General features: G+C 42.2%; 1 protein-coding gene across 1 annotated transcript in view; it reads left to right on the top strand.

The window, feature by feature from the left end:
- Positions 1-2990: 2990 nt before the first annotated feature.
- LOC132403371 (branched-chain-amino-acid aminotransferase, cytosolic-like) overlaps positions 2991-16231 on the top strand; it is a 52813-nt gene continuing 39572 nt past the window's right edge. Inside the window, exon 1 of the mRNA XM_059986787.1 lies at positions 2991-3085. Within this exon, the coding sequence (XP_059842770.1) occupies positions 3002-3085 (84 nt within the window). The 5' untranslated portion in view covers positions 2991-3001. The remainder of the gene's footprint in view (positions 3086-16231) is intronic.

Below are 16231 nucleotides of genomic sequence, written 5' to 3'. Positions count from 1 at the left end.
CTGACTCTCACACAGGAGCCCCTCAGGGCTGTGTACTGAGTCCCCTCCTTTACTCCCTGTGTACCTTTGACTGTGTTGCCACAGCTTTAATCTGCTAATTAACTTTGCCGACGACACTACATGGATTGGCCTAATCTGAAACAATAATGAGGTGACCTACAGGGATGACATCATCTCTCTGACACAGTGGTGTCAAGAAAACAACCTCTCCCTCAATGTCGCAAAAACAAAGGAGCTGGTTATGGATTACAGGAGGAATGGAGATGGACTAACCACCCCTTGACATCAGTGGATCTGGGGTTGAGAGGGTGAACAGCTTTACGTTCCTCGGCATCCACATCACCGAGGACCTCACGTGGTCTGTACACACCAGCTGTGTGGTGAAAAAGGCACAACAGCACCTCTTTCACCTCAGACAGTTGAGGAAGTTTGGTATGAGCCTCCAAATCCTAACTTTCTATAGGGACACAATTGAGAGCATCCTGAATGGCTGTATCACTGCCTGGTGTGGGAACTGTACCTCCCTTAATCGCAGGACTCTGCAGAGAGGGGTGTGGACAGCCCAATGTTTCTGTAGTTGTCAGCTTCCCACTATTCAGAACATTTACAAAGGCAGCTGTGAAAAAAAGGCCCGAAGGATCATTGGGGACCCGAGACAGCCCAACCACAAACTGTTCCAGCTGCTGCCATCTGGGAAATGGTACCGCAGCATAAAAGCCAGGGCCAACAGGCTCCAGGACAGCTTCTTCCACCAGGCCATCAGACTGATAACTCACACTGATTTGAGTGTATTTCTATGTTACATTGACTGTTCTATTTATTATAAATTTTTATAAATTACTATCTTTGCACATTGCACATTTAAGCAGAGACATAATGTAAATATTTCTACTCTTCGTGTATGTGAAGGATGAGAAAATAAAGTCAATTCATTCAACATCTAGCAAGTAACTGAGAGAGGCAACAAAGAGTCGATAGTGCCGTTGAAATGGACAAACAATGGTGGTGAATGCAACTGCATTTCTATCCCGGCTGACAGATGATCCCTACGGCTTCTTCAGGGAGTTGATGGTACTCATAAGCTAACTTCTAATTGCCCCAACATCAGAAATGGAATTAGTAGCCCAGGAGAAGTGCACAGTCCAGAATGAGCCTCCATTCAGCAGTGCAGCTCATTAGAATTCTCTGTCCTGGAGACCAACATGGATGCTCGTTCAATGAGAAAACTCAAAGCAAATGGACTGATGTTTGAACATGAAGGGAATTGAAGGGTACAGAGAGATAGAATTTTTTCCTTTGTTAACAGCTGTCCCAGCGAAAGGTGTCATGGGTTGAAGGTCTGGGTATATTGTCATCTCCAGTTCCTATTGTAATAGTTCCAGCTATCTGGGTATTTTTAAATGAGATATACTATACTCATAAACCCAATAGATTCTGCAGATTCCACCTCTCTTCCTCTCCCTCCTGCTAGTTGATGTCAGAGGGAAGTGCAGGAGTTCTGGGACCTGCAACGCTGCAGACTCATTTTGGGGACTTAGAGTTGTTTCTGGACTCCGATTACTCTTTCTTTTTGCCTTTATAGAGTGGTTTGATCGGGGTGATCGATGCAGACTGGGCCCTGCAGCCCGCGGTGAGATAGTGGTGTGGTGTTGAACTGAGCTAAACTAGGAGATTCATAAGGATGTTGCCTGGATTGGAGAGTGTGCTTTATGGGGATAGGTTGAGTGAACTTGACCTTTACTCCTTGGAGCGAGGGAGGAAGAGGGTAACCTGATAGAGGTGTATAATATGATGAGGGAATTGATCGTGTGGAGGATAGCCAGAAAAGGCTAACATGAGGGGGCATAGTTTTAAGTTGCTTGGAAGTAGGTACAGGGGGATGTCAGAGGTAAATTTTTCACACAGAGAGTGGTGGGTGCGTGGAATGAATTGCCAGCAATGGTGGCAAAGGCAGATATAATTGGGTCTGTTAAGAGACTCTTAGACAGGTACATGGAGCTTAGAAAAATAGAGGGTTATGAAGTAGGGAAATTCTAGGCAGTTTCTAGAGTAGATTACATGGTCGGTACAACATTATGGGCAAAGGGCCTGTAATGTGCTGTAGATTTCTATGTTTTGTGTAAACTGAATACGACTGGACTCCTGTTTTGATATTTCATATTCTATGTGTTATTGGCTCACCTTTTTGCCATTCATACAACTTATTCTTTTTCCTCTGTGTCGGGTGTTTGGGGTTTTCTTGAACAGGTTCCATCGTGTTTCTTTGTTTGTGGCTGCCTGAAGGAGGACAGATCTCAGAGCTGTATCCTGTATACTGTACATACTTTGATAATAAATGCACTTTGAGTCTCTGAATCTTTCAATTCTTTGGGATGCTGGAGATCCAGAGCATCACCTACAAAATACTGGAGTAACTCAGTGGGTCAGGCAGCAACCGTGAAGAGAAATTAACAGTCAACGTTTCAGACTGAGACCCTTCATCAGGACTGATGAGATATACTGAGCTTTGCTAGAATCTTGGCCTTGGCTTTGATGTGGAATGTCCATTGTGAACATTTGGGTACACACTCTAAACTGGTGTTGTATTGGTCTCTCGTTGTCTCGTGTACCGAGGTACAGTGGAAAGCTTTGTTTTGCGTGACATCCAAATAGATCATTTAATCGCATCAGCAGTAAAACAAGAAAAAGCAATAATAGACAGCAGGATAAAGTGTTACGGTTACAGAGAAAGTTCAAAGTTCAGATTTGTTATTGAACTATGTATATCAGATACAACCCCGAGATTGATCATCTTGCAGGCATCCAATAAACAAAGCCACAAAAACAATCCGCAACAAAGGTCGGTGAACATCCAATGTGCAAAAGAGGACAAATCACTTTAAAAGAGTAAACAAATACTAAATGGAACATGATCTGCAGAGTCAGCAGAAGTGAGTCCACAGCTGCGGAGTCAGTGAGTGAAGCAATCCACAGTGGGGCGAGGAGCCGATCCAGGAGCCCGATGGCTGCAGGGAAACAACTGCTCCTGCACCTCCCGTTCGACGGTCGTTACGAGAAGAGTACGAGACAGGTCAAACACAAGCAGGTTGTGCTGAATGCCAGTTTGTTTTCTGCTCTCGGGCCTCAAAGCTTTAATTGGTGCAAAGTAATGGAGCTGAGCATGGTTTCCTTTTCTGCTCCTGGGCTTTAACACAGCGTTTACCCCCGGTGATGGCCGCATCTACGTTATTGAGAGTTTGCCAAATCCTTCAGGAAATAACAAAATTGCTAGTTCATTTAGACGATTCAAAAGTACATTTTTTAAAGGGAAATTACAGACTATAGATTGGAGTGATTGTAGTTCAAAAGAAGTATATCTAGTAGAGTATTTAGTAATTTTGTGAGCTGCCCACAAAACATTACTGTATGTTGCCCACACCACCTTGTCTAAGTGTGTAGTCAATAAGCTTCAATGCCATGATCAGGTAGACTGTAATGGTCAATAATCTAGCTTATTGTACAGGAGATCTGCTCAATGGTCTTATAACAGTGGGACAGAGGCTGTCCTTGAGCCTTGTATGTACTTCTAGGCTTTTGTATCCTCTGCCCAATTGGAGAGGGGAGAAGAGAGAATATCAAGGATTTTTAATTATGTTAATCTCCAAAGATTGTGCCATCTCCAAAGGGATCCTACCACTAAACATTCTGGCTTCCTTTACATTGGTGAGACCCATTGTAAATGGGGGGGGGGGGCTGCTTTGTTCAGCGCGTCACACCATCCACCACAGGCAAAACTTCCTGGTGACCAAACGTTTTAATTCTGATCCCTATTGCCATTCTGACATGTCAATCCATGGCCTCTTCTTGTGCCAAGATGAGGCCACCCTCAAGGGGGAGGAGCAACATTTTACATTCCATCTGGGTACCCCCTCCTCCAAATTAATGGCATGAATTTCTTCTTCTGGTGAACAAATATCACCCCCCCCCCCACCATTTCCTTTATTCCCCACTCTGACCTTTTATCTCTTCTTATCTGCCTATGACTGCCCCATGAGCCTCCCACTCCTTCTCCTTCTCCTACTATCCACTCTTGTCTCCTATCAGATTCATCTTTCTTGACCTTTCCCACCCACCTGGTTTCACCTATCACCTTCCAGCCAGCCTCTTTCTCCTCCCCTCACCTTTTTATTCAGGCATCTTCCCCCTTCATTTCCAGACCTGAAGAAGGATACCGAAACGTCAAATGACTATTCATTTCCATAGATGCTGCCAGACGTGCTGATTTCCTCCAGTATTTTGTTTGTGTGGCTTTTTAATTATGTTGGCTGCTTTGTTGTGGCAACAAAAATTCCAGCAGTGTCTGAATTGCTATTTTAAACAGAAACCACATCTTCTCTCTCAGGTAGATGCATAAAATCCCAGAACAATTTTAAGGAAAAGTGGAGGATACTTTCCCAGGATTCTGATCAATATTCACCCCTCAATCAATACTGCAAATCTGATTATGAATTCAATAATCCTATTCTTGTTTGTGGCATCCTGCTGTGTATTGATTTACATCTGCTGTGTTCTAAACTGCATCAGCAACTGCACTACACGACTACCCAACAGACTGTAAAGCACTTTGGGAGATTCTGAAGTCCTGATATGCAAACCTAGAGGCTAATGGCCTTGTCAGGAGGATGAATTTAGAAAATTGCTCATGCTGTTAGCACTTGCTGCTGTATTGTATCCGAAAACAAAGATGGATTTTGCTTATTTAGAGAATCCATTTGATTATCCTCTCATCGTTACAGTTTTATTGTTGCTCTGCCTGACCAGCTGAGAGCACTGTATTAAATAACCAAAAGAACTTTGTCTCTCTCTCTTCCCACTCACGTCTGGTCACAATGGATCAAGTACTCTTACTGAAACCAGAGAATATAAAAACAACATGCTAAAAAAAATTAAATAAGCCTTTTATGATCTGATCATCCTGCAAAAGGAAAGATGTTATTAAAACAGACAGAACTGCAGAAAAGATTCAGCAGGAAGTTGCCTGGAACTTGGAGCCTGAGTTACAGGGAGAAGGTACATTGACTAGGACCTCATGCATTAGGATGGCGATGAGCTGCAGCCTGCATTGAGACTGTAGATCAAACAGATGTTTATTAAGTTTGTAGGTATGGTTTTGGGGACAGGGAGGGAAATGAGTGGCCAGGTTGGGATATAGGTACAGGGATGTGGAGGAGTTAGGGGGTCAGGCATCCACTCTGTACTCTGCATTCAAATGTCAGTAATGTGGGTGGGTGATGAAGGATGTCCACTCTGGCCTCTACTCTGCACTCGAAGACCAGTAGTGTGTCCATGGGATGACAAGCATCTTGAGTCGAGGCCTCCACTCCATGCTCGAAAGTCTGGTGATATGGACATGAGACGAAAGACATCTAGAATCCGATGTCCTCCTCACACTAAAGGCCAGTGATGAGGGACATCCATAATTGCCAGGCAGCCCCAAGCCAGTGCATGTCCATGTAAGCTGGAGGGAGAAGGGGCCATGAGGCCTGGTCAGCTGGCATGCTGTAAGTTTGAGCTGCAGGGCCCCATCATCGTTAGTCTGGGGATGGAAAATGAAGTTGGAAGCCTGAAGGTCAATTGGAAGCCCAGAAGTTGTAGCCCAATGACCTGGAGATGGAGAAATCAGAATCAGATTTAATATCACAAGCAAATGTGTTAACTTTACAGCAGCAGAACAATGAAATACTTGATAAATAAATATAGTGAAAAACTGAGTTAGGTTATGTATATGTGTCTATTAAATAGTTAAGTTAAAATAAGTAGAGCAAAATAACAGAAATAAAAAGTAGTGAGGTAGTGTTCACGGGTTCAATGTTCATTTAGGAATCGGATGGCAGAGGGGAGGAAGCTGTTCCTGAATCGCTGAGTGTGTGCCTTCAGGCTTCTGTACCTCCTTTCCAATGGTAACAGTGTGAAGAGGGCATGTCCTGGGTGGTGGGGATCTTCAATGATGGAAGCTGCCTTCCTAAGGCACCGCTCCTTGAAGATGTCTTGGATACTATGGAGGCTGGTACCATGATGGAGCTGACTAATTTTACAAGTTTTTGCAACTTATTTTGATCTTGCGCAGTAGCTACCCTATACCAGGTGGTGATGCAGCCAGTCAGAATGCTCTCCACGGTACATTTGTAGAAGTTTTCAAGTGTTTTAAGTGACCAACCCAATCTGCTCAAACTTCGAATGAAATGTAGTCACTGTCTTGCCTTCTTTATTGCTCCATCAAAATATCATGTCCAGGTTAGGTCCTCAGAGATATAGACATCCAGGAACTTGAAACTGCTCACTCTGTCCACTTCTGATCCCTCTATGAGGACTGATTTGCGTTCATTTGTCTTACCCTTCCTGAAGTCCACAATCAGCTCTTTCATCTTACTGACATTGAGTGTAAGATTTTTGCTGCGACACCACTCAACTAACTGGTATATCTTACTCCCATACACCCTTCCATCACCATCTGAAACTCTACCAACACTGCTTGTATCATCAGCTAATTTACAGATGGCACTTGAGCGATGCCTAGCTGCATGGTGATGGGTGTGGAGAGAGACGAGCAGTGGGCTAAGAGCACATCTTTGTGGTGTTACGAATCCCGTAACTGGAGAACTTACCAGCAAAGATAGAGCAGTCCGTTGAAGTCTGATGTCACTATTTTCAAATGTTTTTATTGATAAAGGGACACAAAAGTAGGGTTAATACAAACATTCAGATAGTGCACATCGTCAACACTCAATCTAAAGCGCGGGTATAGTAATAATCATCATTAAGGAGTGAGCTCTGCTGGTGTCTAGGGGTTAATAGATTGTCCGTTGGAAATATAAAAGTCACTCAAAGTCTGCAGGCCTCAGCCCTTTGAAAATCGCTGGGTTTTGCGTGGGGCGACCGAGAGAGAGAGATTGGGGGGGGTGAAGAGAAAGAACTTGCCGAGTCTCGATGAATCTTCCGTGAAATCGGGGGACCGTTGGTTTCCTCTCCCCGATGTTAGTTAAAAGTGGTTTTCTGTGATTCCAGCCATAGGTTCCAATCCCGGAATCTAACGCACGTGGCTTCCTTCAGAATGGCTTCCCGCTGCTGCGGGAACACTCTCGTGTCTTCTTGGTGCGTCTGAGGGGGCTGTCCCCCTGAGACTCTCCTTTATACTTCCCCACGGGGTCGCAGGTGTCAATCAGGTTGGGATGATGCAATCTCTCTCTCAACCAGCCCACCTTGCCCAAGGGCTTTTCACGTGGTCTCCATGAGACAATAGTCGCTGTTGTCTTTATTTTGTATCCCTGGTGGGACCTGCAATTTGGCACGTCGCTCTCTCTCTCTCTCTCCGACTGGGTCTACTGACCCCCCCCCCCCCCACACCCCCCCTTTCGACGGGTGCTCTTGCGATTCTCACAAAGGAGGGGGCTGGGATCATAACAGTGGAGTGCCAGTGCTGGCTGACAGCAAGGTGGAGATTTTAATTCCAACCTGCGCATACTGTGCTGTTCTGGTTAGGAAGTTGAGGATCTAGTAACAGAGGGAGGTGCAGAGTCTAAGGATCTGTAGTTTTTCGATCAGGATTGTAGGAATGATGGTGTTAATTGCTGATCTATGGTGACATAGGTACTTGCACTGTCCAGGCTGAATGTATGGCCATTGAGAGCACATCTGCTAAAAGCCCCTGCATGTGGGTGGAGGGAAGGCAAGAAGGAACGGGGTTTGTTTTGCTGGTGATGCTTTGTTGCTTCTTGCATTTTGTTTTGTTGTATTCTGTGTTGTTCTGTTATGCATTGTGGGCAGTCTACGTTGGCACCAAAGTGCATTGGCAACTCTTGTGGGCTGCTGCCAGCACATCTTTAGGTAGGTTGGTTGTAAACACAAGTGATGTATTTCACTGTGTGTTTCAATGTACATGTGATAAATAAATCTGAAATGGGATCTGAATTTGAATTTATTCCCTGGAACGTAGGAGATGAGAGGGGACCTGATAGGGGTAGAGATAGTTAAAGTACATAGTCTTCTTCCAGTGGAGGAGGTGCTGAAAACAAGAGGGCATAGGTTTAGAATCAGAGGAGAGAAATTTAAAAGAAACATTGGAGGCCACTTCCTTATGCAGAGTCTGATGTGTAGTTGGAATGAAATGCCAGACATAGCAGTTGAGCGAGGCACATTAGCAACATTTAAAAGCATCCGGATAAGTACATGGACAGGAGACATTTGGAGTGCTTTGGGCCAATGTGACTAGCTCATCAAGCAGTACAGTCGGCATGGGCGAGTTGAGCCAAAGAGACTGGTCCCATGTCGTAAGACTCTATGATTTGAGCTCAAAGGATGGTGGCTCAGGTCTAACAGAAGCTTCTTTTAAAACAGGATCTGAATTGTATGCTTGAAAAGTTGAAACAAAATGCTAACCTGTGGGAAGGGAGACATGAGGGTTTGAAAAATAATGCTTACAAAGTAGCACAGTGGAGATGAGCCAGGTGATGTGCTTCCATGCAGTAGGACTGTATAAAACTGGATCAATTATTATTGTATTTTTATATAAAGCTCAAACTCTTACCTTTGTACCTGCCACAGATGTTCAAAACAACTGGATATACATGTGTTCTTGAAATGAGGATTCTTTTTCAGAGACCTAGCTATTGCTATGCTATTGTTTGCACTGTTGTAACTATGTGGTTTTGTGCAGGTCTTGTAGTTTTAGTTTTTGGTCTTGTTTTGTCTGATTTGGAGCTCCTTTCCGGGGAACGCGCTAATACGGTAGCACGATATTAATACGCAGCAGCCTCTCCGGACTCTGGATTGGGGATTGCCAAACGTTATGTGGATTTTCTGGTGTAGTCTGTTTTGTCATGTGTTTTTGTGATATCATTCTGGAGGAACATTGTCTCATTTTTTAACTGCATTGCATTTGTGGTTTCTAAATGACAATAAACTGAATCTGATCTGAGCTGCTTGCATCTAATAATGTTAATGTGAGATTTGAATAAAAGGAATGACAGACAGGTTTTGAGTAATGAATCTGCTGACTCAGCCCTTTTCTATACCCTATCCCCTCCTCTCATGCTCTCTTCTCATAATTACCATTGAGAAGGACATACAGGAGCCTGAAGATCCCCATTCAACAATTTAGGAACTGCTACGCCCTCTGCCATCAAATTTCTGAACAATTCATAAACCAATAAATGCTACTATAATGCTGCAGTGAAACAACAAATTTCACAGTGTATGTCAGTAATTATAAAACTGATTCTGATATTTGGTACCAGGATTAATCAATAATAACCCATTTGAGAATGCATTATGTAATATATAGGACATGGGAATAGCCTATTGAGTCTTCATGCTTATTAAGCCATTCATTGAGAACAAGGGTGATATGAGACCCATTTCCCAAATCTGCTTTTTCCCATATTAGATCATAAAAAAGTGGAGCAGAATTAGGTCATTCGGCCCATCGAGTCTGCTTAATTCTTTTGATTATGAATCTCATAGAAACATAGAAAACCTACAGCACAATACAGGGTCAAACATGTCCTTACCTTAGAAATTACCTAGGGTTATCCATAGCCCTCTATTTTTCTAAGCTTCATGTACCTTTCCAGAAGTCTCTTGAAAGTCCCTATCGTTTCCACCTCTACCACCGCCGCTGGCAACCCATTCCACACACTCACCACTCTCTGCGTAAAAAATTCACCCCTGATATCTCCTCTGTACCTACTTCCAAGCACCTTAAAACTATGTCCTCTTGTGCTAGCCATTTCAGCCCTGGGAATAAGCCACTGACTATCCACGCGAAGCCTCTGACTATCTCATCCCTAAAATTAACCTTTGACCAAATACTAATTTCCATTTGGTGCACTGCTTTCCTCAGAGGGTGATTGGTAATTGGTTTATTACTGTCACAGGTCCTGAGGTACCATAAAAACTTTGTTTTGTATAGCATTCCGTTTTCAGCACATCAGCACATTAAGATAAGATAGAGCAAAAGAACAGTAATAACAAAATGTAGAATGTAACGTTACCTTTTAGAAAAAGTGCAGGGCAGGCCATATGAGGTAGACAGGTGAGGTCAAGAAGCCATGTTTATCAAATAAGTGGCCTGATTAGTAGTCTATTGCAGTGAGATAGAAGTTGTGCTTGAAACTGGTGGCACATGCTTTCAGGCTTTTATATCTTCTGCCCAATGGGAGATAGGGAGAGAAAATGTCCTTGGTGAGAGTGGCCTTTTATTATGTTGTCTATGAGAAGCATAGACAGAGTTCATGGAGGGGAGGCTAGTTTCTGTGAAGTGTACACAACTTGCTGTGGTCATGGGCAGAGTAGTTACAGAACCAAGCAGTGATGTGTCCAGATCAGGTGCATTCTATGGTGCATCTAAAAAATTTGATGAGAGGCAATGGGGACATGTTGGATTTCCTTAACTTCCTGAGAAGTCAGAGGAACTGGTGTGCCTTTTAGGTCTTGGAATCCATGCGGCTGGATCAGGGCAATCTATTGGTGCAGCAGCATTCAGATATACTTTGTTCCACAGCACTCACTGAACTTGTGTGATGGAGTACTAGGTTTTCTAGATTACAAACCTCTGGATATCAGCAAGATCATAATTAAGGTATGAATCATATTCAGGTACATCTGATAATTCAGGACATTCTGGGGTGTATGTGTGGTTACACTTCAGTTACAGAGTTAAAGTCAAAGTCACAGTAAATTTATTATCAAAGTACATATATATTACTTCATGCTACCCTGAGATTTATTTCCTTGCAGGCACTTAGAAGAGAGTAATGAAATACAACAGATTTATGAGAAACTATATATATATATAAAGAAAGATTGACAACAACCAATGCGCAAAAGAAAACAAGTTGTGCAAATAAAAAATAAATAATACTGAGAACTTAAGTTGTAGAATCCTTGGAAGTGAGACTGTAGGTTGTGGAATCAGTCCAGTGTTGTGGTGATCTGCACTGGGTTTGTCAGCCTGATAGTCCAGGGTAATAACTCTTCCTGAACCTGTTGTGTGAAACGTAGGGCTTTGCCGGATGATAACAGCAAGAAGAGATAGCCTGAACAGGGGAGGGTCCTTGATGATGAAGCTTGTGATGTCACTCCAGGTAAATGTGCTACGTGGTGGGAAAGGCTTTTCCTGTGATGGGTGGGGCTGTAGCCACAAATTTCTATACACTTTTCCATTCATGTGTCTCCATACCGGGTCATGATGCAACCTGTTAGAATATTCCACACTGCGCATCTATAGAATTTTCTCAGAGTTTTAGGTTGAATAGGGTACTGGTGATACCATCGATGAAGAACTGTGCATGAGATTTGTCTCCTTATTTAAGCAAGGCATTTGTTATGTTGCATTTACCTCAGAAAAGGCTTACTTGACTGTGCATCCTTTGATGAAAGGTTGGACAAATAGATGTGTATGTGATGGAGTTTAAAAGAATATAGGTGATTTGTTTGGAATAAATAAAAATTGAGGGTTTTTGCCAGAGTTGATATGGAGAAAATGTTTTCCAGAACATTACAGCACAATGTTGTGCCAGCCTTTAACCTACTCTAATATCAAATCTAACCCTTTCCTGCTACATAACCCTTAGTTTTCTATCATCCGTGTGCCTATCTAAGAGTTTATTAAATGCTCCTACTGTATCTGCCTTTACCACCACCCTGGAAGGGCATTCCACACACCCACCACTCTATGTAAAGAACTTACTTCTGACATCCCTTTATACTTTCCTCCAATAACCTTAAAATTATACCCCCCTTGTACTAGCCATCTTCACCATTGGAAAAAGTCTCTGTATATCCACTCAGTCTATGAGTCTTTTCATCCTGTACACCTCCATCAAGTCACCTCTCATTCACCTTCACTCCAAACAGAAAAGCCCCAGCCTCATGAGTGAATCTGCAACTAGGGGCCACTGTTTAAAAATAAGAGGGTCACCTATTGCAAACCAAATTGAGACAAATACTTTTCTATCAGAGGGTCATGAGAGTTTGGGAGTCTCTTCCTCAATGGCTGGTTGAAGTGGAACTTTGAACAGTTTAAAGATGAGGTGGTTAGAGACCTGATAAGCAAGAGAGTGAAAAGTTGCCAAAAGTAGACTGCAGTGCAAAATTAAGGTGACTATTAGACTGGCCAGTGTCTTATTAAGAGGCAGAATAAACTCACAACAAAGGTAAGTTGTACTTGTTGTCAGCCAAAACTGAAAAGGGCTTTGTGTCAAGTCAGATACCAGAAGTACTCTAGAGCCAATGGTAATTTCAAAAGAAAGTTGAGCACCTCCTGCAGATTCCCCACCCAGCCACCCAAATAACTGGGCAGCTCCCTCTCTTCTTTGGCCATCTGCAGCTCCCACATTGACCTCTTAAGCCACCTCACAACCCACAGAGTTGCAGTGGAGAGGTCATTATTGGTTGTAAGGGAGTACCAAAGAAGAAGAAATTTTAAAGGAACACAAACAATGAACTTTTACAGGAAATGGGTACCCACTGGTTAGGTAAGCTTCTTCTGCACATTCTTGGTTACACTTGAGTTGCTAATGGTCATCCAGCTTAACGGGATCTACTGTCAATCAGGAGGGAAAGACTTTCCCATGGTAATTTAAGAGTAGGAAATTGCAGATTTTTGTTGCAATGGTGATCAGTAATGTATACCTACATGAGGTATTGCCTCAAGAAGGCAACATCTGCTATACAAAATCTCTACCATCTGGGTCATACCATTTTCTCGCAGCTACCATCGGGCAGGGCACAGAACCCTGAAGTTCCACAGCACCAGGTTCAAGAACAGCTATCTCCCTTCAACCATTTGATTCTTGAATAAAGTGGCACAGTCCTAATCACTACCTCAGTACAGCAACACTATGACCTGTTTCACCACTTTGTCCTGCAATCCACTTTTTTTTAATTCTAATTGTGCCCTTTTTAATTTTGTACAATTTAATTTATGCTTTTATATGAATATGGTGTCTCTTGTGCTATGTGCCTGTGATGTTACTGCAAGTAAGCTTTCCCTTGCATCTGTGCACATAATAATAAGCTTGGCTTTGATTTTGACTTTGGTGTTATTATGGTGTGTGATTTGGAAGGGAACTTGAAGTTGAACATATTCTTTTTAACCTCGTGCCCCTGTCAGTGGAGGAGGTGGCAGATTTGGTAAGGAAGTTAATGGTTGCAGTGTGACAACTAATTTTGGTTCATCTGATTTAGCAGCTGCAGATTGCTAGACATCAGGGGAATAGTCCTCCTACTCTGCAATAGAGCCATGGGGTTATTTTATCATCACCTGAGTTTATCTTATAAAACCACTTAAGTAAATATTGTAGGATTAAATTAGTTGCTGTGCGTATATACCACCACTGTGTCTATCATCAGTTAGTGGAAGCAATTACTATCAAAGTTGTAAGTAAAAGCAACATCAAGTGATATTTTTAGTTGAGTCACTAGACCAAAACCTTATGTACTTCCAAGATTTCTGAACGCAGCAGACATTAGTTCTCTATAAATACCTAGTCCCTAAATCTGACTTCATTTTCCATGACTCAAATCAATGTGATGATATTTCATGATTTTTGCCCATTACCAGACTGGAATAAACATCTGGCTCCAAATTAGCAGCTGAAGTTTCTGGCATCAGTAATCAGTTTGTTGACATATACCTTTCACATTTGAGTTCACTTGGAAGCTGTCTTGACACTGAATTACTCACTGAAAATGGGGTTACGTTGATCAATGGAGACGTTCAAGGTCTCAATGGCTCCTACAGGAAGTACTTTCCCTGGAGAGGAACTGAAGGCTTTAATTACCAAATGCTTAAAATGAAGAAAGAATATGAATTATGTTAAGAAGTTCCCAATAAAATAACTCAAGCTTCCTGTATGGGAACCCCTTAAAAATTTTCACTTGAAAGCCAACAAATTGAAGGTATCCAGGAGTACTGTTCAGATTATGAATTGATTTCTAGAAAGACCAATGCTTTTGGTGGACTGGGGGAAGAGCCCTCCTGTTGCTGCTACTCTCTGGTGTTCGCTCCATGGAAGTCGAGCTGAATTGCATGTGTGCGTGCATGTGTTGAGGGATTGTTCTTGTCGACAATATTCATGTTCCCAATCTACTGGACATGTCACTTAGGGACTTGGGCTATATTATTTGTTTACTTGCTATCTTAAATGTGCTGTATGTACCTTGTGCTGTGTATGACTGATTGCACCTTGGCCCTCGAGGAACACTGTTTTGTTTGGCTGTGTTCATGGGTATTCATTTATGGTTGAATGATAATTAAACTTGAACTTGAACTTGACACTTAAACTTTTCGGTCATTTTTACTCAGGAAGGGTAATCATCCTTTGTCATGTCTTTACCATTGCCCAAGGTAATCCAATCAATTCATGAGTTTACACTTTTGCTTAATAAGGCCATGACTGAACCAACAGTAAACTCAACTTTGCACTCCTCTCTACCCACTGTAAACTTTCATCCTTCTAGTTATCAAGTACCTACTGACTTCTACTTTAAAGATTTTCGACAAATTTGTTTCCACTAACTATTGAGGAAGAGACTGCCAAAGACTTACGACCATCTGGGAGAAAGAAATTTTGCTTCATTTCTGTCTTCAATAAAAAACTTGTTTGTTTTAAGCAATTACATCTGATGCTTTATTCTCCACCTTACAAATATGCCTCAGGATTTTATAAAAAGGCATTTGGCATTACATAAAGGTTTTGCATCTTTAAATGTCACACATGTGGAAATCCATCCAATGTTTTATGAAAATGTTTCATGAATTGGAAGTTCCTTTATCATCTGAATGCATCATTACTTTGAAGGTGTGCTGACTGCACCCACATTTTATGTGGAAAGTGGGCTAATATTGTTTTAACTGTTAATATTTTGTTTATTTATTTATTATTTATAGATACAGCATGGTAAGAGGCTATTCTCACTCAACAAGCCTGCACCACCCAATTACAGCCATGTAACCAATTATCCTATAAACTTGTATGCCTCAGGAATGTGGGAGGAAACCAGAGCACCTGGATGAAACCCATGTGGCCTTGGGGAGGACATAGAAACTCCTTGCAGTCAGTGACAGAATTGAAACTGGATCACTGGCACTATAATAGTGTTACACTGACAGGCATCATGCCACCCTAATACATAATGCTAGAAATCAGTTCTTTACAGTTTTTGCAAAGTTGGACCAAACACTTCCATGCACTGTTGGCATTATTTTACCAAAATGAGGAACAGGTTTATTTTCACTGGCTTATATGTCACAAAATTTGTTGTGTATCAGCAGTACAGTGCAGTTAGTGAAGTCCATGTTCAAATGTCACTGATTTCTTCCTTGTCCAGCATAAACTGGAACTTGAAAACTTGACTGGGCCATTGCACCACTTACCGAAGGCAGTTCAGCATCTTGCAGGGTTGATGGAACCTGCCATCATTGACGAAGAATGTGTACTCCGCCGTTTAGCTGCTGACACGCTCTTTCATTGAGCACACCAGTGTCATAATTGTCTGCAATGTCTTGGTGAGGCATAGATGGTCTGCACCAATATCAGCAGCTGCCACAGTAGGGACACTTATCTCTGCAAACTGCAGAATGTATTTTGCCCCAAATTACTGCTCAAAAACATTTCTAAAAGTACAAAAACAAATCGAGTAACAATAAACCTAAAGTCATTATATTCCAGTCCAAGGTTTAGCACCTTATGTACATTAAAACCAGGAGGAAAAAGAATAGGTTGGGATGATTAGGATTAGAATCAGGTTTATTGTCATTGACATATGTCATGAAATCATACAATACATTAAAAATTAACATAATTTGCAATAAGTAGTAAAATATAAATATTGTAAGTCGTGCAAAAAGAGAACAATATAGTGAGGTAGTGTTCATAGGTTCAAGGGGCTGTTCAAAAAATCTGATGGTGAAGGGAAAGGAGCTGTCCCTAAAACATTGTGTGTCTTGGGCCCTGTACATCCTCCCTGATGGTAGTAATGAGCTCCACATCAAAGAAAGCCCAGCAACATCTCTACTTTCTGCGAAGGCTGACGAAAGTCCATCTCCCACCCCCCGCCATCCTCATCACATTCTACAGGGGTTGTATTGAGAGCATCCTGAGCAGCTACATCACTGCCTGGTTTGGAAATTGCACCCTCGGATCGCAAGACCCTGCAGCGGATAGTGAGGTCAGCTGAGAAAATCATCGGG

Source organism: Hypanus sabinus, chromosome 13 (genome assembly GCF_030144855.1).
Source record: "Hypanus sabinus isolate sHypSab1 chromosome 13, sHypSab1.hap1, whole genome shotgun sequence".
In the NCBI taxonomy this organism is placed as follows: domain Eukaryota; kingdom Metazoa; phylum Chordata; class Chondrichthyes; order Myliobatiformes; family Dasyatidae; genus Hypanus; species Hypanus sabinus.
Note: the sequence above shows the minus strand (reverse complement) of the source record. Positions and strands in the feature narration are given on the sequence as shown.